At 32.8% G+C, this 27047-nt stretch overlaps 2 protein-coding genes and 1 long non-coding RNA gene across 4 annotated transcripts; 1 reads left to right on the forward strand and 2 right to left on the reverse strand.

Annotated features, from left to right (window-relative positions):
- Positions 1-5701: 5701 nt before the first annotated feature.
- LOC111508750 (meiotic recombination protein DMC1/LIM15 homolog) lies at positions 5702-10742 on the reverse strand. The gene is made up of 4 exons (XM_023164360.2): positions 10007-10742; positions 9747-9914; positions 8808-8927; positions 5702-6107 (listed from the first exon to the last, which is right to left on the reverse strand). The coding sequence occupies exons 1-4, from the start codon at positions 10372-10374 to the stop codon at positions 5702-5704; spliced, it is 1062 nt and encodes a 353-aa protein (XP_023020128.1). The 5' UTR covers positions 10375-10742.
- Positions 5988-16908, forward strand: LOC141481260 (uncharacterized). Its single transcript, XR_012464835.1, has 3 exons — positions 5988-6125; positions 12956-13035; positions 16432-16908. It is a non-coding gene; the product is annotated as an uncharacterized lncRNA (long non-coding RNA).
- Ced-12 (engulfment and cell motility Ced-12) lies at positions 14458-26203 on the reverse strand. Of its 2 annotated transcripts, XM_023164325.2 has the most exons (5): positions 25443-26201; positions 23961-24251; positions 21974-22298; positions 19730-20119; positions 14458-16788 (listed from the first exon to the last, which is right to left on the reverse strand). In XM_023164325.2, exons 1-5 carry the CDS (start codon positions 26064-26066, stop codon positions 16292-16294), a joined length of 2127 nt encoding a protein of 708 aa, XP_023020093.1. In that variant the 5' UTR covers positions 26067-26201; the 3' UTR covers positions 14458-16291. The 2 variants fall into 2 exon arrangements, with proteins under 2 accessions (XP_023020093.1, XP_074028715.1); XM_074172614.1 differs by lacking the exon at positions 19730-20119 and having other exon boundaries at positions 25443-26203.
- Positions 26204-27047: the final 844 nt, after the last annotated feature.

The following is a 27047-nucleotide window of genomic DNA, read 5'->3' on the forward strand; positions in this document are numbered from 1 at the left end:
TTATATGCATGACAGCTGGGTATCGAGAATACTGTCAATGGAACTCATTTACACATGCATAATTAATTTGTGCTTCCGAAATAAGTCCACAAAGCCAAACAGCGTGGTCACTGCTCCAAACAACTTTCTATTAATGAATAATTGGTTTTATATAAAAAATTCACTAAAAAGCAACCCCATTTAATTTCTGGGCCTCAATTTCATAAAATTCGACAGCGCTTTATTAATTATTCTGTGAATACATATTTTATATTCCATATTAACTTATGATGAAATGTATACAATTCATTATATGTGTAGCATAAAAGACTTCAAACAGTAGAAACTCCACAATGAACATTAAACAGACTCACGTCGGTATAGCTATTTCTCTTCGACGTATCAGGAGTGCAAGCTATGAATCAAACAGCAGCTGTCTCTCTCTCTGATTGAAGCAAGCATTGTTTTGTTTTAGTTTTTCACTTGTACCTAAACTGTATGTGTACCTATATATGCTACATGAAAATATGTATTATTGTGGCAGGTATTGATGCGTCATGTGAGATGATTTGTTGTTTGAAGTCAATATAATTTTTTGTTAATTATTATTTTGAATATGCTGATTTTAGTAACAGTATTGGGTCTGAATTTTAGTTTATTTCCTCATTCGAACGTAAAACAGCCAAAATAGTTGTAACTTTCAATTCAACAGGTAGGTAGGTACCTATTTCAATTCGACTTTTGATTCACCGAAACACCGACTTCGTGCTTGAAATAATTATGCATATATTTCACAGTACGATACATTTTTATCATGGGTAAACTGTTTCAGATGCAGCTCATAAAAAAATAAAATTAATAAATTTCCTTTGAACAATTGTGACTCCAATAAGTGACATCAACAAAAATCGGCAACACCGTAGAAATATTTGGAGGACGTCTGTCCCTTTGACTCATCACGCCACCATGTTACCCCTCCTCACACTCATATCGACCCATTCATTAGGATAGTTTGAATTAAAAATGTAAACATTTCTATTATTCTCTCCAGTGACGGATTTGAAGCAATAGTAGGATTTTCTATTAATATCCCATAGTATGCAAAAGAGCTCAGTATATAGGTAGTCTATTGAATAAATAAAATATGATTTTAAATCCCACATAGGCGTATCCAATAAGAGTATTCGGGTGTCAAAACCCTCAATTTCAAATAGAGGTATTATAATATATAAATGGTTATACTTTTCTCGCAATAATAATGTTGTATCCAAACTATAATTTGTTCAATTATTGAAAATTAATAAGTCACTAAGCCAAAGTGCATTTCTGTGAATAAGACAGCAATCAGGAAGGATTTTCCTGTTTCTGCTGGACGTAACTGCCAGGCAGAAAATAAAAAAATCCTCTATACTAAAATACTCATGTTTTAAAAATTAACAGAGTTGTATTTTTTTGTTGAATTATCTTATTTTAAACTTGAGCTTGAAAAAAATTTTTTCATATTTTCTGGTAAGTGTTTCCATGGTAATACGTACCTTCTGGAAGAAGTTTTGATTAAAAAAGACTGCCGATTTTGAAAAAATATTTTCAAGACATTAATAATTTGATGAAGAATGTTTCATGCAAAATAAAATTTTGAGTATTATTATTGAAAAATATAGTTTTTAAAAATAGAAGAAAATAAGTGTCTTTCAAATTTCGTGACAAATGAAAAATTGTGGGCTAACATTTGTGTATAGCTTGAATTTTTTATTATAATGTTTTTAAATTGAAAATAATAAATGTATATTTCTTCAAGTGTGAATACTGTAAATAATCATATTTTTAGTAAACCAATTTTTATGTAGGTATTGAGAAATATTGCAGTAATATCTTTTTCTACCAGAATCACTTATTTGCTTTTTCAGAAAAAAATTTTCATAGTTATGTTTTTTTTCTTTCACATCATCGATAACAAGATAATTTTGATGAAACAATGTCACTGGTGATTCTGAAACCCCTATTTTCTGCAAGTGTATATTTATAGGTCAGAAGGATAAGTTTCCACGTCATATCGAGAAAACAAGTGATTTTCTTAAAAGAAAAAATTCAAAAAAGAAAAAACTAGCTTTTTCAATTTTTCTCGAAACATTTCAGGTTATGTGAAAAAATGGTTCATATAAAAGTGGTAGATCTTCATATTTCCTACAACATTTGAACTCATCTTTTTTCAATAGGTAGTCTATTTCAAGTGGATATCATGAAAAACAATTTCCTATCCCTAAAATTTGCCCTACTTCGTCTCTGAAATCGTCTTTCTTTCATTTTTTACGTAATGCGCACATTCTTTTTTTTCCAGCAACATTGCTGTGTAATTCTCGACTGAAGACTGATCTCTTCGACGCCCCCTCCATCAAACGTTGGAAGGAGTAATATCACAGAATTGGTAACTATTTTGTGGTAATATTTCGACATCGGTCTGTGACGTGATCATTCGATTGATATCAGCGAGATCCTGTTGCAGGAAGAACGAGAAGCATCTGCAAGAATTTCTTCTGTGAAGAAAGTTGCATTAATGCCTGTCGAATATAATTCAATTAGCAGGGAAAGTAGTTGTTCTCCGGAAGGTATTTGACAGAACCTACCTTTTAAAAATGTGTGAACACGTGAAAATTTCGAATCTCAATTCAAAATATTTATTTTCTTAACCCCACCTTCCAAAATCTATATTGGCGTCAGGTCAAGAGATCTTATAGGCTGACTGGATTGTCTTGATCAATGTTATTTTTCAACTTATCCATACTTGAAGTATTTATCGTAGTTTCTAAAATATTGAGACACTTTTATCGCTAGCCCATCATAGATAAATAAGGGTTTCGAATATTTACACAAACACCAACCCACAATTCACAACTGAAAGATGCAATCTGCTAAAATAGTATGCATTTTCGGTTGCTAACGACAGTTTTGCTTATTGATTTCTCCATTTAGAATTATGTTCTTTTATCAGGATTGCCATAATCGCTTTGTAAACAGGTAATTAATACTATGACTCAAGAGTATCATGACGTATACATCTTTACGATATTATGATATAAGTACCTATTAATTTCCTTTAATTGCGATTATTCCCAACATGTAATGTTCAACGGTCGTAGTTAATGATTTCGGCAGGTCTTTTCAATCGGTAAGAGATTCAGATAAGGACATTAACATTTGATAATAGATATAATAATATAGCGCGGATGTAAAAAGCAGCACCTTAGTTTCCGTAATTGTCTCTGTGTGCACCTCCGCAATTATTTTAACGGAGTTTGGTTCATGGAGTAGCGTGCCATACCGCACTAAAATGTAATAAATTTTTTTATCGAGCCTAATCAGTCATTAACTTGTAATATATCATTAACTTGTGTATATCATAAACACATTTTCTCTTCTTGCTCGATTTGTGTGGATCGTTCTAAAAAAAGAGATGTGTCAATTACATTCCCATCTATTCCGCAGAAATTTATATATGTTGCATTTAATTCAGCATTCAAGCAAATGTGGCCTCGAGCCTCGTTAATGGGTGCATACTGGCAATTAAAATAACCCAACTTTTCTGCACTCACAATTGTTTGGGCAGCCATTCTCACAATTATAAAAAATTGTATTTGACAGTTTCTATAGAGCACGTGGAAGTAAAGTCTGGATTGGTTCCAAACTATTATCCATCAATTTCCAGCCTCAGCCTTGGTAGAACAGACGGAACTAGTGTTGATAAGCACAGGCAAATGTTGGAGGAAGACAAGATATTTGAACTCTTTTATTGTTTGTATTTTTCATGTTCTTGATGATGGCGTCTGCAGAAGAGTTAATGTTTTCAAATACTTGCTAGGAATTGCACTCCAAAAGGTATAACCTCGTTAATCATTATCTCGCGCAAGTTTCAACTTATGTGGGTTGTCGTTAGTAAAGGGTTGTCAGCTGGTTGACGGAAAAAGTGCAGTTTTCCCCTATTGAAAATTGCAGATGTTGTATCGCAGCCAGTTATCGCATGCAGGAATAAAATATGTTTTGGCATTTTGGATATTCAGGTAAATTTTGTTTGGGTTTGAGCTTCTCCAGGTTTCAAAAAGTAAATGATCCTATCACTTGGACTAAGTGCATGTATATGTTATATGTTTGAAATATGTTTTTTTTTTCGTTAACCAGCTATCGCACCCCTACGAACGACAACCCTCAGAAGTCGAAACTTGTGCGAGCTAAGGACTAACGAGGTCTCACCTTTCAACGTGTGATTCCTAACACGGGTTGGACGGTAGCAAGTGAAAATCGAGCGTTCAGCCTGGTGCTTGAACCATTGACTCACACATCGGCCGATTGACTACCGCCCGGTCGGTAGCCGAGCGTTTCGACGTGGTTTAATAATAAATCCATATCTTCTCCGACAATGATAGTTATATTAGTCCTACTAAATTGTTATATTGCAGTTTCAATAATGAAGACATCAGCATCATTTACTATCACCTTGTTTCACAAGAATATTGACAAGTGCGAATTCTTCACCCAATATCGAAATCACGCGCAATTTATTGTGAGTATTGGCGAGAAATTGTTGTTGATTTGTTGGAACCGCCATTGATCGATCAAAAACGGTATCAAATGATGGAGATATATTTGTAGTTCGACGACGTTGTTCTGCAGCATAGATATTTTTTGCGTAATCAGTATAACCAACAAATATTACGGTTACGTTATACCCGAAGTATCTACGAACATACGCAAGATATTCATTGAAAATATCATCGAATGTGTCATCTCAATCCCTACAACACAATGTTAACACCTATCCTCCATCGATGATATAGGTAGCATTTGCACTCTCGACTTCAATGTTCACACCACCGTGTGGTTATGTCGATGGTTTACACATTCAAAACCATAAATGGTTGACTTCTGAGTCTTACCTATTCCCATTGCATCAAAGAGCGGTAATGGGTACTCCATGGTACTGCTCGTAGTCGATAGAGATAGTACTTTATCAGCGTGTTTCAATTTAATATCATTAAATGTCTGGCCCATCATTGTATTCGTACAATTCCCAGTTAACGAGCATTTTGACAATCAATTTTATAATCACCGACGACACTGGCAATGGGGATAGAGGATTACTCACTCAGAATCGTATATTCCACATACATAAGTGTATGAGCGACAAAATCTAAAAGTTACCGGATTGTTTTCTGTCGCCTATCTTTGTTTCGTTTATTAAATAGCCCTCCGATGATGCATATTTGAAGTTTCAAAGTTTAAAATCGTGATAACTCGAAAACCGTGCTTCCTGAGAAAAAATGGATTGAAACCATTTTTATATAGAATTGGACGTCCTACAAACTTTGTCTGTATCATATTTCTGTCCTTCATTTGCTTTCTACATAACCTAATAAGAGACACTGATTCTAATAATTTTACCCAAAAGAGCCGCCTTTGTAAAAGTTTCAATAGCATTTATTACAAACAACCAGGATAAAAATAAAAGCTTTTCAGATCAAAAATTAACACTACTATGGAACAAGAATTCAATCATTAAAACCTAATCTAGCCTGTGTAATTACAGTAATTGGTCAATTGAATGGAATATTAACAGTAATTCAATTATACACAAACATTGAAAGCAAAGATAAAAAACGAAAAATAAACTATTTCTAGGAGATAAAATTTACACAATCAGTGTTATCTTAAAACATTTCTAAAACAAGATTCACTCTTTAGGGTCGTCTATGCCACCGTTTGTGATAACATATGTAACTTCGCTTTCTTCCAGGTCAGGACTATCGTAGATCTTCGCCACCCGTCTGTTACCCTTAGCTTTTTTCAAAGCGATACGAGTCGTAGAAGAATGCGCTAGGATATTACCGCCAACGGGTTTGGGAAGATCTGGGTCCACTGGAATCAAACTGAAATCGGAAGTTATCTGATTCGTAACGAATACGGCGATATTGTATTCTTCGCTTATCTTCTGAAGACGTGACATCATTTGACCAAGTTTTTGTTGACGGTCAGCCATTTCCCCGCGGCCATTGTAATCGACCCGGAAAAGAGCCATTATGGAATCCACAATCAGGAGTTTGAATATGCCAGCTTCTTCATGAAATTTGGCTGCGACACTGAAAGAGGATTTAAATGTAAGTGTCGAGAAAAAATATACTAGATACAAGGTTATCAAGTTTTGTTAAATGAAATGGATGAAACAGAAAGCCGTTGGGTGGATGAATTTTAATCTAAGTATCTATATCCGTTTCACACGAAACTCGTTCATACAGAGATGCATGTTATGAGTTTTATAATCATATAGCCAATACGTCATGTCTGGCTTCAACATTAGAACTACGTTGGCCTTTCTTTTTATTCTTTTTAGATTTTTGTGCCAATATTACCCCCAAACAATTGAATATGTTAACCTCAAAGTTGTATATGTCCTTGTCCATCTATATTGGTTCTCTTGACGACTGATTTATATAGGTTCAAGTTTAAACCTTCTTTCTTGATTCTACTGCATTTGGCTCCTAATGTAGTAGCTGATGTTAAGTCCATTAGTTTTCCACATCTCATGTTTATTGCCTACAGGGTATAGGGTGTGACTGCATAGGAATTGTGTATGTTCATTACATTGTTGTAGTCGAATACAGTTATAGCCTCTTGTCTAGCTTCTTAGCGCAGTAACCCTACTTCTATTAACTTTCCACCAGTATGTGGGATATATGCAAGGATGACTATTCTGGAAAGTCGCCTGATACCGTCAATTGCCCCCAATATCTTTACCGCCCCATTAACGATGGGCGTTGGTCTTTGCCTCCCTAATTGAAATGCTGAATTTCGGTTCATGGCGGGCATGATAACCCTTTATCAAAAAGACATTTATGGGAGGAACAGAAAACTCCAACCAATATCAGATTAATTGATCATATGAAAAATAAATTACTGCTATAGTATGCTTTGGTGACCCGCTATTATTTTTTTAATCAGAAGTTATTTTAAAAGAAGAATTTAAATTCTTTCAACTGTGAACTCATGATCATCAGAATATATACATACATATTCACCATTAACTACATATTTGCTTTTGCAATATTATTTTTATGTCAATTTTCTAGCACTTATGGAGTTACAGCCATGCAAGCCCTCCTTATTGTTTCGTTCAATTCGTCAATATCGCTTAAAGATGAACCGAATACCTTGCCTTCAATGAAGCCCCACAAAGAAAAGTTCAGAGTGGTCAGGTCAGGTGAACGTGGTGGCCATTATTAAGACCATTGTTTCCTATCCATCATCCTGGCATAGTCGTAACGAGAAAATCTGCAAATATTTCAACGATGTGGCGGGGCTCCGTCATATCGAAAACACTGATTTTTGTCAGAATATTCAAATCTTTCAACAACTCAACCAGAGTCTCCGACAAGAATTCCGAATACAATTCTCCGTCAAAGACGTCTCAATAAGTAGGGATCTAAAATCTTGGTGTCTAGTACACCAAGCGAACCATCAACTCTAAATCTCTCTCGGAAATTGTTAGCTCTATGTAGGAAGGAAGTTTCTTGTCGCCAGTGATAATGAATATTTCTGTTAACCCCTCCATTATTTGTGAATCTACTCTCAATACACCATGAAATTTTATAACAAATTATATTATCCTGACGATGTTGTCTACAAATTTTTTTTCTCAAATGATGAGTTTTTCTGACTGTAAAGTTTAAATTTATTTCTCAAAAATTTTAAAACGACGTAGTCGATATAGCACTATACCTAATGTGAAATCTCTCTCAATAATATTTCTTTGTTCTCAACTATTCGGTATTCCACAAATCCTGAATCAAATAAATATTACTGAGAATGTCTTCTGAACTCATTTAGTTAGTGTACAACTCATTCTCGAGGGTTTTTCAAATGAACCATGATTCCGAACACTCCTCACAATGTGTTGAAAATGTCTTTTAGATAGCAGACGTCTCTCGGGGTACAATTCCTCATACAAAGAGATCCAGTAGCATTTCTCAAACTTCTCGAGTATACGAAAAGCATATCAATTTTATCGTCGAAAAATTCATCCCATCACAAATTCACACAAATTGAATAAGTTTTTACACATGACAGTGAATTTGACAATTATACATATTCTGTTAATTCATGACTCACTTTAAACAAATCGATTTCAGTACTATTAAATTTTTTCTTCACTATTTTTATTTGCAAGAAATAAACATTCTTGTTCCATAAAAATTGGCTTTTGAACAGCTCTTCCATATTTATACAAATCCCCGCGAATGCATGGACGTTCACCTCTACTTGCAAATTTTCAAAAGATGTGTGGAGTTGATATGTATCTTTGAGTTCTGAAATATTGGTTTTTTTACTTTTTGAGACTACACAAATATTGCTGTTTTTTTAAAGACAAATGTCGGGAAACATATGTATTGTGAAACATAGCTGAATTTGTTATTCCAGTCGCTTCAAAAATCGAAGAAAAAAAACTAGAGGTCCGCATTTAAAAAAAATAATGTTAATGAAATCCAATGAATGAAACGTGTGTATATATTTATTTATTTATTTATTCACCCTAACAGACCTATCGTTTGTATCGTTCAAGATAGGCTTTTCTGAAAGATTCTTAGTTCTACGTTTCACTTTTTAGTATAATTTTTCACATTTCAAAATTTTTAGGAAGGAAAATATTCAATGTGTTTAGAAAATAAATCCACATAATTCAAATTATACTATGTTATGATTGAATGGCAAGTTCCATGAGTCTTATGTAAGTAGATCCTGAGTGTCTAAAAAACATAAATCACAAAATATAAAATAACTTTTACCTGTTCAAAAGTTCATATTGATGTTCAGAATTGTAAGCTCTTGCATACAAAATGTTTTCGAGCACTGTAGTTTGATCCAGATTGAACCTTTCGGCTATAGGTCTCAACCGCTCAGGTCGACTAAATTATAACATCATGTAAGAAAAATATTTGGTAGTATCAAAATTGAGTTTTTCAAATAAATGTTCAAAATGGATGTCATGAAAATCTGTATGAAACTATTCTTTTAATAACCAGTATATATATTATCCACTATGAAATAATAATGTGACATAATATGATATAAAGATTACACTTTACTCTGATAAATTTCATCTGCTGAGGAGTGTGAAATATATTTCAGTATTCAAGAAAAAAATTTGAAATAGAAAAATACCTTTTCAGTTTCAGGTTTAGCCTCGGGTTTGGTGATAAAAAATATTTTAAAGCAAAGTACAAAGGATTAACGAATCTGCCAACTAGGAGATTGCATGGAATTGCTATAAATTATCTCTGAAGATACCCATTGTAATAGTGGGCGAAACGTTCAGAACCAATCTCTCCTTAAGACCACAGCACATGATGAACTATCAATCTTATTATATTATCTACTGTAATAAACTGAAAACGAAACTCATATTCAATTCATTGATGATTCATTTATTATTTATATTTTCCTATATATTGAGTTATTCGACAAGGTATTCTTGAAATTTGCAAAAACAAAAATGTGAATTTATTGCAGGGTAATAAATATTTTGTATCCATAGCTATATTAGGAATAATTCAGATTCAGAAAATATTGTGAAGGCGGACACCCAAGAGCAGGAGTGGCATGAAACATTTATAATTACTGTACGCTGCTTTCAAATGTCCAATAAATTGAAATTGAGTTTCGTTGACTACACAGTCTCTCCTATGAAATCGAATAGAAAAAAAAGTACTTTCATCAAAGGATACAAGGTGTGTTCAGTATCAATAAACATAACTTTGCCTCCGAGATATCCATTACTTCCAGGCATTTGAGCTGTCACACATAGAGTATGCGAAAGTTGAGTCTTTCCAGTGCGGAATTCTCCAAATACTTCCGTTATTGACATAGACTCGATACCTCCTCCCAGAAGTTTACTGTGAAAAAGCATTGGTAAATAAGAAAAATTATATTTGTTGAAGAAAGCCTTATTCAACAATTCAACTCAAAAAATTAAAACATATCTCACTCTAGTTTAGCACTCCCAGTCTGAAGTTTAAAAATTTGTTTTCTTTGATCAGATACTTCCAAAGCAGTCATGAAACCATTACTAAAAGATATTTTGCAACAGGCTTCTTTGATTTTTTGGATCTTGTCCTCATTGAATCCTTTCAATTCAAGTAACTTTTTTCTAATCGTCATTTGAATTCCTTTTATAGTATTTATGCCTATGTTTTTCAATAGTTTTATATCTTCTAGGGATATGTTGTATTCAGCCAGCAGGTCAATATCATGGAAAAATGATTCCTCTTCCTCCAAGTCCAAATGCTCGTATGATTCACCGGTTCCAACATCGCTGCTGTTGACAACTTCCATTTTCTCTAGAGTTACAGACATTTTCCTACTAAAAATTTAATATTGTACAATATTTAATAAATAATTTCTGGAAAAGTGTATATGCTGCATCAAGCACCAAACAAGAGACACCCAGTTTGTATTTTGTTTTGCGATTTCAATTTTTTGTGTCAAGTAGTGGCAGCTCTGCATGAAGGGTTCAACATTTTGAATAAGTGGAAGATTATACACGTCGAAAGGCAGACTAATCTACATAAATTTTCAAACGTTGTGACGTCACATGTATGATCTGCATCTAAAATATTTTGTTCATCGTGAAACTTATATTTTTGGGATTGTATAGATGGTGGACCATTTAAAATAGTTCAGTTAAGATGACTCCAATAGACGAGGTTTATCTGGTTAACCAGGCAGCTTGATTTCACCCCCATGAGAAGCATCTTTTAATAGTAGGTATAAAGGATGCTAATGGTGGCAGTCCCTACATTACATTGGTGGCAGTCTTCAATAATTTTAAATTGCATACTGGTCGAGTGGCAAACATCATTTTAAAGTTATTTTGAATTTCTTTGCAAAACATACTATTAGATAATGTAAAAACCTGTTGGGTGAAATAAATCGACAAAACGAGTGTTTATATTGTGAATTAATATAAAATAATTAAATCTTTGTTCCACATTGTATCTAATATTTCGTAGAATAGCAGGGGTTATTTCACCACATGTTACCATATTATTCTGTCTCAAAGATCATCTAAAGAATAGGTTGCGTTTTCAAATGATCCCATAAGAAGCCAGTTATGTCAGTGATATACCATTTCCATTCCGAATTGAAAAAAAATATCTGTTAGTTATATTTTAGATGATCATAGATTTGAAATTAGTTGATTCTGGTGGATTTTAGTTTCCAGCCCTTATTTGAAAAATTTCAAGTTTCTTTCAGATTCTATGCATGATCTACACATCTTTGTAAAGAGTTGTTGTTGATATAGTTAGTAATTATTTTCATTATTTCTTCCCACTTTCTGTATAATGATGAAGATTCAACTTCTAAGGATAGTCGTTCGTAAGGGGTGGCATCTGGTTAACGGATATCGCATTTCAAACAGACAGACAGATTTTCAATCTGTCGAAAGACTATGTTTGATTTCTCTGCCGAACATGTCGAATGAATTTTCGATCTAATTGTACAGAAATAATATATGTAGGTATAGTCTTACGAAGTCAATCCGAACAGCTAAATAAAAGACTAATGTACTGGATCTGATAAATTCACTAGTCAATACCATATAAAAATAATGATCAGCCATGCAGACCCCTCTTTCCCAATGGGCACTTTGGGCAAGTGTCCAGGGACCCGCGATCGATAGGGGCCCCCCTCAGACCAAATTCAAAATCCCTAGTTCCTGTCAGATCACCAAACGATAACCAATATTTATTACCAAAAAACTTATATAATTCGAAGAAATCGAACCTAAATTACTGACTACAATACCAACTTACTAGCTTTTACATCCGACTTCAGCATGCTTAGATAAATTTGAATATATAATGGTATACTAAGCACATACACATTTTAAAGAAAAATCATCAGTAGTACTCTTATCGGTGTGGCTTGCTCCATTTAAATTGAGCGAACGAAGAGAAAAGTATGAAGCTCCAAGTTTGAATTAACCAATTAATTTATTTGAGAAATTACATAGAAAATTGAAACCAAACTCTCCAACCTAACTGACTAAAATCTACGAGGCCTCCACTTCTTATACTCTCGTCCAACAGCCCTCCCAGCCGTCCACTACAACCACGCTACCTGCAACAAAATGGGGATCCGACCGGCCCACTAGGGACTCCTGTTACCGACCGCGATTCCTCTTATTCACTGTTATAAAATACAATGAAATATATGAATATGTTTTTATCTTTAGTGCAATCTCTAATGAAACAATATTCAATTCTTACTTAATTGTATTTGTTTTATAATTAAAATTTAATAAAATATTTGTTAAAGTAATTTTTCCATACCGCTAAGTTACTTTTGTGGACTATATTACATTTATCTATTCGTTTCATGTGATTGTTAATAAAAAATAATCTACTTATCTAATTATCTACTTTCTTTATCTATTCTAACAAAATAGTGTTCTGTCAAAGTCATAGGAGCCCCATTATCCAATTATGCCCAGGGCCTGCAACAGGTTAAAGATGGCCTTGCGCCCATGCCATACAAAGAAACTGCCGACGTTCGGTAACTATTTAGTTTTTATGCATGATCTTTCTAAGCAATATGGTACGGTCAATAATACTGTCAAACTGAATTGCTACAACACTTTTTATACTTTGGTAAATTTAAAAGTTTTGAGAAACTACTGAAATCAAGTTTCAAAATTTCCAATTTTATGCATTGTAATTTATTTCAAATAAATTGTAGGTTTTTATTCTATAATTTCATCAATGTTTAACCACAATTAATGACCCCCACAAACTTCATACCATATGTAGCTCTCATTCTTTTGGAATAGATGAAAAAAATCAAAATGAAAGGGATATATTTTTATGAAACATTAATTTTTGGGAAAGGTTCTTGAATAAAGTCGTAATTTTATTCATCTTGTGATGTTATCCAGATTGGTGCGGAAGAGGCAATAAGGCAAGTGTATCATTCCGAAACATTGGGTGTCCGCCATTGAGGATGACAGTTTTCCATGTGAGTGAGATTTTGCCTCTTTTATGTACTATATTGTGTAGCAATCCTGTGAACGATATCTGATTCCATTCCATAACGAATGTTTAGAATACAAATTGAAAAGGAAACTGTCTTCTCTAGAACTTTCTTATTAGTCAGTGGGCTATGCTTGAAGACTGGCAATAAACAAATCTAAAGAAAACAACTTTAATCGTTCAAGCCAGTCTCGAATATACCTACATAGTAGGTTGAATGGACTGACGCCTATCAGAAAACAACTACTCCCCTGCGCTGACGCCTATCGGATATAATTCAACGCCCTGCCTGGTATTAGCCAGGGAAGTAGTTGTTTTCTGATAGGCGTCAGTTCATTCAACCTACTGTGTAGGAATATTCGAGACTGGCTTGAACGTTTAAAGTGAATTTCTTTAGATTTCTTCTCTAGAATTCAGTGTTCATACAAATGTAGTTGTTTCATTCATTCATTCATTTTTCTTTCATATAATAGAATATTTATATGAAACTAGTTATTTCGAGAGGGATTTTTCTATCTATCAGTTTGTGTCTAACAGTCACTTCTTTGCATAACCAACACATCTTTGTATATAATTGATTTTGGAGTCAATTGCTTTCTTCCTTTCTTTGGAAGATTCCCACATTTATTATATGAAGATGGAGAAGTAGAAAGCCAAAACCTTTTGCTCTGAATAAAAAAAAATCTTATTCAACGTTTAATTATAAAAATATTGACAGGACCCACGAAATATATAAAATTTTGGAATGATTTTGTCCCTCAAAGAAAAAAATTATTCCACTTACATGCATATTTAACCCAAATATATTTTGAAATTTTCCTACTTTCTTGGTGCTCTTTCCCTTTTTTCTCATCACATATTATGTTCTTTTATTTGACAAGGTTGAAATAATCAGCAATTTTTTTTTCAAGGTAAGTGTAAAGTGAAATACCAAAGTTATTATAAAATTTGTATATTTTCATTTGGTATACATAAATAATAAATATAACGTAGGTCTGGATATAGATAATCAATAATATAATTTTACTAAATGGTAAAGAAGCTACCCTAAACTGGTCTTTTATAAAAATTTGAATCACGTTCAATAAAATGTATTTTGAATATATATATAAAATCATTTAGTGTAAATAAGAAATAAAAATAGATATACATATTAAACAGAAGTACAAGAATAAATAATTTACAAAGATAATTAATCATAATTATTTCTTAATATATCATAAAAAAGGTATCTAGAAACTGATAATCATTTTTTTTCAGAAAAATTTGAATAAACCTTGAAGTCATAGTTTTTGTGTCTCTCAGAATTCAATTGTATTAATTCCTCTATTTCTGGATACAGTTTCTTTTTTTTTTGAGTAAATATCACCAAGTAGGTGATATCCTTGAAATATCTCTTATTCCATCCTTCAATCGTGTACTAATTTGGTGATCATTGAAATGGCAACAGATTCCTCTTTTCATTAAAAAAATATTTATGTAAATTCATAATAAAAAAATAGCTGGCCAAAAGTATTAAACTTACAGCAATAAACCGTTAATAACAACTCAGTTCAGAAACAAAAATAATTTCATTGTGTGAGATTCATTCCTAAAAGACAATATCATTGTTGAGATTCAAGTCAGAATACTGAAAATATACTTTAGTGCAAATTGCATATGCTTTTTGCTTTCTTCATTTCCGAACATTCACTGAATGTTAGAGAGTTTCATGATAATTTACTACCTTTTACATGTTCAACCAATGAAAAAATATGAATCAATATCTTTGTTTTACAAGGGCCTAAAGGAATATAACAAACTTCCAGAACCATTAAAAGATTGTAGTAGTGTTCCTTAATTCAAAACTGAACTTATAGATTATATAAGATCGTCAAGTAAATGTTTCTACATCTTTACATTGAACCTTATTGCGAAAATAGTATTAATTATAATGTATGATACAGTTTTTATTATGTTATGGTCTTATTATTATACATCATCTAATAACTGTTGGGATGTTCCTATTTGAAATGAATAAATGATCGAATGATTGATCTCACTAGTTAGTTATACACCATTATAATCATCACTACAAAAATAATGAATTATGAGAAAAAATGCCTTTAGGTAAGCAATCTTCATAAATATTTCATATATTATCTCTCAAAAAATTTGAGATATTCTTCTACGTTTGTTTGAAAGTGGTTGACAATGTTTCATGGTGAATTTTATTAGTTGGGGCTTCCATTGTCTAATCTACGATTCGAAATCTATGAAAGAACAAATAAAATTAGAATGAATAGCTAAAATATCAATTATATCAAACAATAAAAAATAATTGAAAAATAAAAATAATAATGAGCAGTAAATTAAATATTAAATCAAATTTTCATTTTGAATTTTGATTATTTTATTCATTTTATTGTATTTTTATTTCGCGTTTAATTGTTTAATATAATTGATAGTATAGCTATTCATTCTAATTTTATTTGTTCTTTCATAGATTTCGAATCATAATAGAATCATATTAGACAATAAAAGTCTGAACTTATAAAATTCTAACTATTCAGGAATATTACTAAAAAAAAGGTGAATGAAAATTTCACATTCGAATGTCATTTAGGATTTGATTCACCTATTTTTAGATATTCTTAGAATAGACGGGGAAATCTTCACGAAACTCAGTTCATCCAAGTAATCATCAATTTGATTATCCAAAACTTTAACAATAATAATTATCATTTCATGTCTATTATGAATCAAGATATTCGTGAACGAATCATAAGACAACCTAAAGATTTTCAGAAAGAAAAATCAACAGAGATTGATTATGCTTGGGCTTCGTGTAGTCCAAATAAGTTAACTGAAATTTTCTTATCACATCACTAATATTAAATTAAATTCTGTGTAACAAAGTGTGATTTGGATTAAAATCTGCCAGTTCCAGTGACGACTACAATTAGAACAATCATAGAAAATACAGTAACAGTAATTAATTCCAACTGTTTAAATTTTTTCTGTAAATATTATGTAGAATATTTTTTTCAAACCATGAGAACGAGCGCCACACCTAAGGGTCTAACTATGTAATTTCACCAGTTTGGAAACCTAATACACCTACTAGAGTTGCGTTTCCTTTATATAATGAAGGCTTAACGTTAAAGAAAATTTTAAGAGGGGTCTTTCGAAGATTGCTCCCTAAATGACAATTGCTAACTATTACCAACAGATATAATTTGATGTCTTATTCAATAAAAAACCTATTTTAGATCGTAGCAAAAATGGTAATGTGGTGGATCGGGTGGAATAGGTGGAGGATCTTGTGGAATTGTGACTCCCTCCGCATCCAATAACCTCAACTTAATCTCCATACTCAATAATGTGTCTAAATCTTTTTCAGTTTCCTTACTCTGCATTCTCTGTCCGAGCAGAGCATTGATGCCATCCGTCCAGTAAGCCAATGCCAACTCGTCTGGTGCCACACAATCTAAAGATTGCAGATCCACACCTTCCAAGGCTAAAGAGAAGGCCAGCTGGTGAGATGCCTTACGCCCCTTCATGTGAGGGCAATCTCTACCCACTAGTAATGCTCTGATATCAGAAACTGCCAGTTTGGATTGAAGTTCTTCTGTAGAGGGGGCGCTCTTTTCATCGCAATCACCGTAGTGTAAAACTTTATGATTGGGTGATAAACGCATGTACCAAAATTTGTCTTTGATCCTCTGACCTCTAGCGGAATACTTGGTGAATCTGGTACCTGAACAAAAATGGTTAATATTGCTATGAGAATACAAAACATATGTGTGTTTCTCAAAATTGGAAAAGTCATCATTTTCCTATTGAAAATAATTAAAAATTAAATATAAATATTAAATAATTGAAACGAATTTTTTATGTTTCATTTAAAATTAAAATGTAAAGAGAAGCCATCTTGTTACTGTTGTTTTTATGTGTGTTTTCAAATGTTTATGAAGTGATTTCTTCAGTTGGCACAAAAAATGTAATGGGTATAGAATTTATGAAATGAAAGAATCAAACACAATAATTAAGAGCTGCAATCCTAAAGCATTAAAAAAAAGTAGACTTCATTGTATGTGTACCATTGAAGTCCATCTGTTTAACTAGCTACAGTAAAGACGCTTCTAATAAGATACTCAATAAAAAAATTTATATTGTTTTTGTCCATGAAATGCATGTTTTGAAACTTTTTACTAAGGTTCACCAAAATACCTTCTACCGAACCAAACTTTACCTTACTTGAAATTATTCTTTTTGCTACATTATCAAGTAATTTATTGTCATTTTACAAAAAAGCAACTGTCTTGCTTTCATAAAAAAAATGATTGAAGAGAAAAAAAATTATTATCCCTGTAAATATTCAATACTGGTGAGATCTCAAACACGTTCTGAGTTGGGCTTTATACCCAAAAAATTTACACATTGAAACTATAGATGGATTGCTGTTATTATTAACATTTTTCAACAAACAATGATTTTAATAGGGAATATATTGAACAAAATCATAAACTCAAGTAATATACATGTAAGGTTTGACATCTTTTCTTAGAAGATGCTATCTATGGGATCTACAGAAAACTCGAACCAAAATAAACAAGGATTTTAGACGGCCAAGCTTCGATATCGACCGCCAAATAAGAAATCGCTTTCTATCTTCCTCTACAGTTTTTACTGATAGAAAACTAGTAGAAATCAGAGCTCTTAAATAGAGCATTCGTGATCTAACCCAAGATAAAGTTGTTTCAATCTGCCATATGTCTTATTAGTGATGCTAAGCTGAACTACAAATGCATTATTGAACTCAACTATTTTTAAAGAACAATCCTGAGCACAATTAGTACATAAACCGATAAATGAGAAATCACTTTTTGTCTTTGTCTGTAGCTTTCATTACAAGGCAACTAAATTAAACCAGACCATCTTGTCTGAGACTTTTTATGCTTTTTCATGTCCAGCATATGTCTTCTCTGCCTATATTCATTGACATAAAACGACAGACGTTCTTACGGTATTAACGGGAAACCAGTGTTGCCCTTTGATTCAGGGATATTAAATCACTTGTTCGAAACGAGAAGTATCGAACTTATTGGAACTATTCATTTTCTATATTCCGAAAGATATCAGTGAATAAGTCTTTTGTAAATAATTAACCAGAGCTAAATCAAACAGATCAACTAAGTCAAAGAGTAATTTTGAAATCAGTTCAGCGAGTGGTTCCTAGAGAAAGTAATGAGTAAATGTACTGATATACTTTTAAAGTGTAATTGAAGTAAGGAGTGTTCAGCTGTAATTTGGGTTATGGTATAAAGTTGAATTTAACATAGTGTACCACATCTTTAAAAACTTTCATGTAATTCATCCACGAAGATGTTATACTTATAACAAGATAATTAAACTGAAACATCTACTCCTTGCTGGGAATTAACTATTCTTCACTTCGAAATATATAATAGTTTGCCCAACATATCAACAAAATCTCAAAAATCTAATCAGGATACCCAACGACCTGTAAAAACAAATGGTCAGGGAAAATGAAAACTCGAAAAAGTCTAATACACAAAAGTCAGGGAATTTTCATTCGTTTCTGGAAATTTCAAACGTTTCAATATTTATATTTATCTTGTCAGTATTTATAGTTTGTGAGTTACTTTGATGTCTGTATTTTTTATCATCTAGCTATATTGGAAATAAAATTTTTTGAGGTATAATGATGTGAAAGTATCAAACACAATAATTAAGAGCTACAATACTGAAACATTCAGCAACTTAAAAAGCTTCCTAAGTAATGTTGTGTGAATATTTCTGTAAGAAAACCGTTCTCTATAACAAAAATAAAAAGTATGATGACTGTCTTGAGGAAAGCTACACATTTTGAAGAAAAGAGAATTGAAACTTCCTATGTTTTTTACCACTTTTATTTGTAACTAACTTTACTGCAGTTTCGTCCTATAACGACATTTTCAAACTTACACATTAAACTGCAGTAACGTTAGTTACAAATAAAAGTGGTAAAAACATAGAAAGTTTCAATTCTATTTTCTTCATTATGATTTCCTACCACGTAGTAACGGCTACATCCATTAATTTACACACATTTTATTTACTGAGAAAATGAATATTTTGAATTAAAATTCGAAACATTCACCTCTCCCAATGTCCCTACTTCCCTGACTAATATCAGCAGGACCTCAATGAAACTATCAGTATGAGATAGCATTGCTCTCTTGGTTATATCTGATCTGGCGCTAATGAGAAGTAATACTTTGAAACCTGTTTGTGGGTAACCACTCAATTTTCAGCAAGATCTTGCTGCTGGACTAACGAGAAGCATCTGGAAAAATTTCCTTTATGAGGAAACTTGCACAAATGTCTGTTGAATATATTCAAATGTTCGTCATAGTATTCACCAGGAAAGTAGTTGTGTTTGAGTTTTCGAAAAAACATCGGCTGAGGGTTGTTTCATTGAGATTATTAATTTTGGTTTGTGTAGAGATTGTCATAATCAACTCATATTAATATTTCACTCTCACATATTCAGACTTTTACTAGTGTATAAATTTTGTTTTCATGGTTCGAGTTCGAGAACAATGGTTAGTGCAAATCTAGAAAAGTCGGGGTACTTAGATCTACTGAAGTGCTGGATACCCTGAATGTAACAAAAATCAGAACTAAAGACCTACCTTCAACCAAAAACGAAAGCCTTTGTTGCTTCACCAGCCCCAAAATTTCGGGAGTGATTAGTTCCCTCAACTCAACCACAGGTCTGGCATGGGACTCCCATTCTTCCCTGGTGTTCCTCTCCAGTTGCCAAAGTTGGGTGATTTCACCATAAGTCAACGTGTGTAACTTACTTTTCAGCTGTTCAAGTGAAGCCGGCGTAGTATCTAGAGCTCTGACAATCTGTTCTTGAACGACGCTAGCAACTTTTTGGAAGTCTTCGGCGGTAGCTCGCATTTCTTTCCAAGTTTTATTCAGTAAAACGATGCAGATGCAAAAGCACTCTTCAAAAGGATGATCGTGGGTGAAGAATAGTGGCTGATACGTTACACACTGCTCAGATGGTGGTTCACCTTGAATGCAAATAATAACAAACTGTAGAAAAACTTGAGAAACCTGATTAACTTCTTAGATCTTTTTCATCTTGAGGTTATCATTTTCAAGATGTCAGTAAATAATCAGATTATCGTATTCAGAGTGTCCAAACCGCGTCAATATTTTAGGAAAATGCAAGGACCTGATTTGTTACTTCGGTATTTTTGGCTCCACCACAAACTACTGGCAGTATCTTTTATCAATACTTCTGCTTCAACTCTTTCAGATGGTTCCTTTACAGAGATGAGCATTTGAAAGTGTATTTTCCTAGTATGTTACTCATTGACAAATTGACTTAGTCCCATACCATAGATTTTGTTATCTCTTCAGCTGATTTGGGGCCAATATATGGAGCGGACTAAGATTCCCGAATATCCAGGTAACCAAAAAAGAGTCAGTCTATACTGATCCACTAGTTTCCTCAGTTATTGTGAACATCTTCACACAAAGAAATTGTTTTGAATAGATATAGAGGACATTTGAGCCATCTTCTCTTCATGTCCAACCATCCAATTCGACTCATCATATGCGATGTGTTACCTCTGCCTCACTCCGTAAATAAATCGGATACAAGAAGTTTGTGAAAGTTGTTTACTCATAACATCCTTGTAATATAAATTTGCTTCTTGCAAAAGGTGGAGGAAACCGCAGACTTATTGTAAACCCCAGTATCGTAGGCAGTTGGTAATTGGTCTAATATATGCTTTCTTGTCAAGCTCCCACTTTAAGCTTGACTATTGGTTGAATTTGATGTAATTATTATACCAATAATTAAGGTACAATTAGGTAGATTGATGAAGCACATAGGAAATGTAGGGTACTTACCATATTCTGAATATTCTTCAGTTACTGATGACATTGTCCAAAATACAGATAGTGTGATACCTTAAATAGCTAGCTTCATATTACTTCAAGCCTACGACACCATTAATCTTGAAATACTTTGTAGCAAGTACATAGTACTTATATAACATATACATCTGCAAATGACCTCAGAAGTACATCAGGACTGTACTTGAGAATTTTAGATCCACCACCATTTATTATTTATGCAAGTGATACACTGATAATTCCAGTGAAGTTATTGCCAAATAAAGTTTCTCATTTCACACAATTACCTTTCAAGATATTTGATGATTGTAAAAATTAGAAAATATTTAAGAAATGATATTTTCTATATCGGAGAATACTTCAGAAACATGGTTTTTCTTGTTCTTTTTAACTTTGATTTTTCACTTTTAAAACTACATCAACACTGAAGAGAAAATCAGATATACCAACAGGAATCTCAAAGGTGTTCATCCTGATCAATGAGAAGTTGATGTAGTAGTTTTCAAATAATAACAATATGAAATGAAGTAAAAATGTTTACCTGTGCATACCACGTTTGCATAGTAAAATTTTTTCAAAATACAAAGTCAGTATAAAACACGTCTGGATTTTCTATGCAAAGAATTCAGAAATGAAAGAATATCTAAAATCAGTGCTGAATCCTATTAGTAATAATCAAATTAGCACTTTCCCAGTTGTTTGCTCCCCAACAATAATCCAATATTTGAATATACTCTTGTGAATATAGGATTATTCAATCTCGAATGTTAAGTTTCAAATTTTGAATTTAGATGCAGTTGAATTCTATTACCGGCATAGATTTTTAATAAGATATTATATGAGTATGTGATCTTCTAATTTTAGATTTCTTATGTCCCTACTATCAAAATCAATTGTTTTGGTATGAAGGTATTCTAGAAAACATATTTGAAACAATGATATACAAGGGCACATGATAATCTAGTAATTTTTTAGATAATCAAATTTTAATAATTACTTACCAATTTTTAGCAATTCACACAAGATCCTCACCAGTTCAACACTCGCTCTTCCAAAAGGACATTCATGTTCATCTGCCCTACAACTGTTCTCCAAAACAAGTTTAGTATAATTCTCAGGATGATTGCGAGCAAAATAAATCATGCAATCTAGAGCTAAAAGACCCGGCGGGGTTTCAGTGAAGTCCAGAGCAGGATTTATATCATTTTTGAAACCAAGCTTCTTGTAATCCCTTGTAAAGCCACCCGGGCCTCTTGTACTACCAGCACCTTCATTATCGAAAGCAATTCGTCTGAGCTCCTTAATTTTGTCATGGCCATCTTGATCCTCGAAAAAATATATCAAATATTCATTGTCATATCAAACTTCATAGTCATTTAATGTCCAACTAATGATAAATATTTTATTTTTTGAGACAATGAGTCCTTTACAGGGTGGAGCAATGTAAACCAAAGAAGGCCGATTTTATGCTAGGTTGGCATTCAGAAACTAAAAATGGAAAATTTTCAACCTTGTAACTTTCACCTTCTCGGCGGGTAAGGTCCTATCTTTACATCCTCAATGACATCATGTTGAGATCCCTAATATAAACAAATTGATTTCCCTTTTCAGAATCAAAATCATTTATTTCATCCAAAACTCCTATTGGGTACAGAACATTACTAAAATTTATGTGGTAAAAAAACTATCAACAATTTGACTGTACAAACATAAATTCCATAAGTATATAAAAAACCATTCAAGGTAGTTTCATTGTTCCATATTGAATAACTCATATGGATCATAATGCAAATTTTTTTGCAAAACTTTTTCAATGGATCCAGAACAATCACTTCTCCCAATCACCAGAAATGTGAAACACATGTCGAGAATAGTATTGCATTTTTGAAAAAGTGCTTTTTTGGATTTATTCTACGCCAGAGGTGCCAGTTTTACTTACATTTTTTTATAGAGCTTCAAAATCTGAAGACTGTAGTCTCATTTCTAACATATTCTGACATTAGATGCTTTTGTATCCATGGAGATCGACTACCCGATCAAGATTATCAAATTTAGGATAGACAAAGTTGTTAGATCTAGTTTGATATGGGTGAACATCATGATATTTTGGAAGTGCGTTTCTTGTTTTGTAAGTAAGACATACTCCTTCCAGTAATGAAGACGGGCCTATCGGAAGGACATTCAACTCTGCGAATAAAGGTTTGTAGATGGATCTGTTTGCGATTTTCATTATAGCTTTTATCTTATTGCCCTTTTTTGTGATACTGTCAATGCAGCACTGATAGACATTCTTGAACACAGTGACTACTACAATGGGAATGGATTGATATTTTAACAAACCATTGCTGTTTTGAGTATTTGAAAGAAACACTTCTCGGTAGATGTATTGGTCAAAGAGGAATAGAGGAGACTACAAGGTCACCTAAGGTAAGTTCTTTGAATTTTTCAGGAATTTCATAGACAACAAATAAAATTCAATCAACACCTGGATGTTGAATTATTACACCTTTCAACAAAAACTATATTACTTCATGTAAGCACGGGGACGCCACTTTTTTCGTAGTATGTTCTTTTCAAGATGAACACCCTAAAGCTGTGCTTATAAATATTGATATGTTTTCATACAAATATGGCATCATCTGAATTCCAGTTGAAAGTGTATAAAAACTAAATGTCTTCATGTTGTTTTTTCTCGATTTTTATTTCATTAAATTATCGAAAGTAGAAAGTGTTGAAAAAAGAAATCCATGATCTTTAAAACTAGGTACCGCTCAATCCTACCTTTTCTTAAGATTCAAGGGTTGAATCTCAACCCCCCCAAAGAGTTGCAAGTGACAAGATTGAAGATACCCATAAAAAATTCACCCTCGTATGGGTTCAAGCAAATTTTTTCTTTACCACAACAATGAGAATTTGGCCTTGTTTGATTTCCATCAACATACATTTCATGTTTTTAAAGCCTCCAAATTCTTAATGTTGAAATATTACCTGAGGATCCATTTTTGTCATCATTCTTTGTTCCAAGAGTCCCAACATCAAAGTCTGCAAAACATATAGCTGATGTGCCATTTCGGCTCCTTTGGCAGCCCCAGTTTGTAGAATATTATTTTGAATCATAGTTCTAACTTGTTTCGATGTGAGAGTAGCTACCAAAGTTCTTCTTTTAATAGAATCAGCTCTTGAAAGTAAAGCATTTATCAGTGCAACAGCATTCTGCTGCACTACTGGTGCAGCTTGAAGATGGACCACTAGCGAGCCTATGGGTACCTCTCGCTCGACCTAAAAAAATGAATGATAACTAGGATATTGGGGAAACTTTTTCTAATGGAAGATGACAAATCATATTTTTTATACAAATTTGGAGGTAACTAAACGTGGTTGAATTATTATGTTGGTAACAAAAATTATAGAAAACAAGCTTTGTCTTTTAAAGTACTAGCTGCTGAAAAGTTAGCTTCTGGCATACTTGGGGACAAAAGGAATATAGGCTCTTCAAATAATGAGCATCTTCATTACTACTAAAAATTATATTTTCTTGATTCAGTTTGTTTCTCAGAAACATATTTTGAACATATTTTGTCAAAATGATTTGAGCCCAAGATTAATGTAGAAGAGTAAGTATTTATTCATCCACGAGGTCTATACATAAATAGAATTGCTACTCTACATTATATAAACCGATCGGATAAGTCACAAAATAAGAGGTATTAAAAAAATATTATTATATTACATAAAGTTGTGTGAAATCCATGAAGATGAAACTATTATTTATAAAAATATTTATAGAAAGTCAAAACTGTACACATCACAAATTATAACTTGAAATTAAAAAAATCGTCTAAACTATAAAAGCTATGTTCTACTGAAAAAGATTCCAGGATGTTTTTGAAATTCATGGTATTATTTGAGTCCTTATATTTTGTATCTAGAATGATACTGAAGACTGGGACATTTGATACCCACATATTCCATTTCCAGAATGACTATTCCCGCCACTTGTATGCTTTGATTCTTTTGTAGTTACTACTTTTCATTCCATCTCAATCAAAGTAATCTTTGGAATAGAATACTTGTCAAAATTATTATAACTCTCAATATCATTGTCCAATTTAATACACAAATATATTATAAAAGTATATTATAACAACAACCTGTTTGTGACATTTTACCTTATCCCTCTGACTATTAAAACATATTCTTATGGACTGCCTAAAATTCAGTGAAAAGAGGACAAAACATCAATGTATCACCAACAACGGACGCCCTTGGTAATGATGGAAAAGGCAAAGACAAACTTACAGGTTTTTGGGAGATATCTATATTTCTAACAGAATTATAGACTGGTAGCAATGCAAGTTAGAGAAGTGGTTGATAGCTATAAATGTTGATACCAAAAAAATAAGTGGAATGAAATAATTAGGTCCTAAAAAAAGTTCTATGGCAAAAATGTGTTTACAGAATGTATTTTACCTGTCCGTAACCCTCTGTACTGTTGAGAACCACATTTTCTAAAATTGAAAGTGCTGCCTGAGTGATCTGTGCTTCCTGCGGTGTGTTCACAAAACCTGCTACTCTAGAAATGAATTCTCCATTTAAGATATCCCAAGAAACAATACCATGCTCCATCAATTCCACAAAAGAAAGAAGGGTGTGTGCAAGTACGGTACTTTTACATTTTCCTCCTTCAATTTGTTTAATAATTAGGGTTAAGCCTTGTTTATTTATGAAATCAAGAGCAAAAGTCATATCAGCACTGAGAGTAGAAAGTTTACTCATAGCATTAGTTTTATCTTCAGAACTTCCCGTGTTCAGTTTGTTGAGAATATCTTGAGCTGTTTTAGAAGGTGAATTCTGTAAACGTAAGACAGATCCGTTTTTTATTTCATTTCTATTTTTTTCAGTAATATAATTGCTATTATTGTTTTCATTGAACTGTAAGGCATATTGTTCCGGATCCGTGAGATTCCATCCATTGCATAGTTCTTGTATTATGCCTGCCAAGGGTTGCTTTTGATTGAATTCTATCAGTTGTGGTACCTGATCAGTCATTTCAACCGCAATTTTTACAATACTGGCGTCCTTCATGGCTGGCATTATTTTATTCCTCAACACGAGAAAATTAAATAATTCTCAGCTGATCAGTTATATCAGAAAAAAAATCACATTTTTATGATTTATTTGGACATGTTCAAAACAATAATACTCCCTTTTCTAGCAATATTTTTGACTAATGTAATATGTCACTAGCACAGAACACAAAAGAGTAAATAGTCGGGGGAAAAGAGCCTCTGGTCACAGTATTTTGTATACAGAAATACTGTGCTCTGGTTAAAGGAATTAAATTTCTGTAGCCCCGTCATTCTGTGAAAACAAAACAAGGCACAGAATAGTAAATAATGCTTTAAAGAAATAATTTGAGTGAAAAAATCGACCTTCAACTGTAAACCTTTGACTGTTCAGTGCCACAGACAATTCCAGAGTTTTCAAAAAGTTTTGTTCTATTTTCATTGCGATTGTCTCTATATGAACAAGATGGCAAGCCTTAAAGGAATGGTGTGATTCCAATCTACTATCCTTCAGCATTAACATAACAAATGTGGTCTCATTCAGATGTGATATAGGGAAGGTACTCTTGGAAAATTAAAAAATTAAATAGTTGCAAAATGTTTCGGGCTATACATTGATGAGAGACTGAAATTTGATAGTCATTTATATAAACGACTAGCAGCAGGATGCCATGCAATGAGAGTTATTGCAAGAGAGTTAAATAGTGCTATCACAAGATCTATTTACTTTGCTCAATTTGTTCCCATTTACGTTATGGAATTTGCCTCCGGAGGCATTGTGCGCCTTTTTTCAATACGATATTCTCCATATAAACAAGGGCCATAAAATATTTGTGGTATATCATATCATAACAGTCATTAGCGTCCAGTATAAAGTTTCAGAAGAAACTAAATTACTTCTTTGCATGATCTACACATCCATGTATAGAGTTACTCATTTTCAAATTGATTAATCCTTCCTTTCTTTGGAAGATTCTCTCATCCATTTTTTTGTATCAGATGGAGTAGT

Source organism: Leptinotarsa decemlineata, unplaced genomic scaffold, assembly GCF_025532065.1.
Source record: "Leptinotarsa decemlineata unplaced genomic scaffold, Ldec_3_MD MMD2_tig00000133_RagTag_RagTag, whole genome shotgun sequence".
Lineage (NCBI taxonomy): Eukaryota > Metazoa > Arthropoda > Insecta > Coleoptera > Chrysomelidae > Leptinotarsa > Leptinotarsa decemlineata.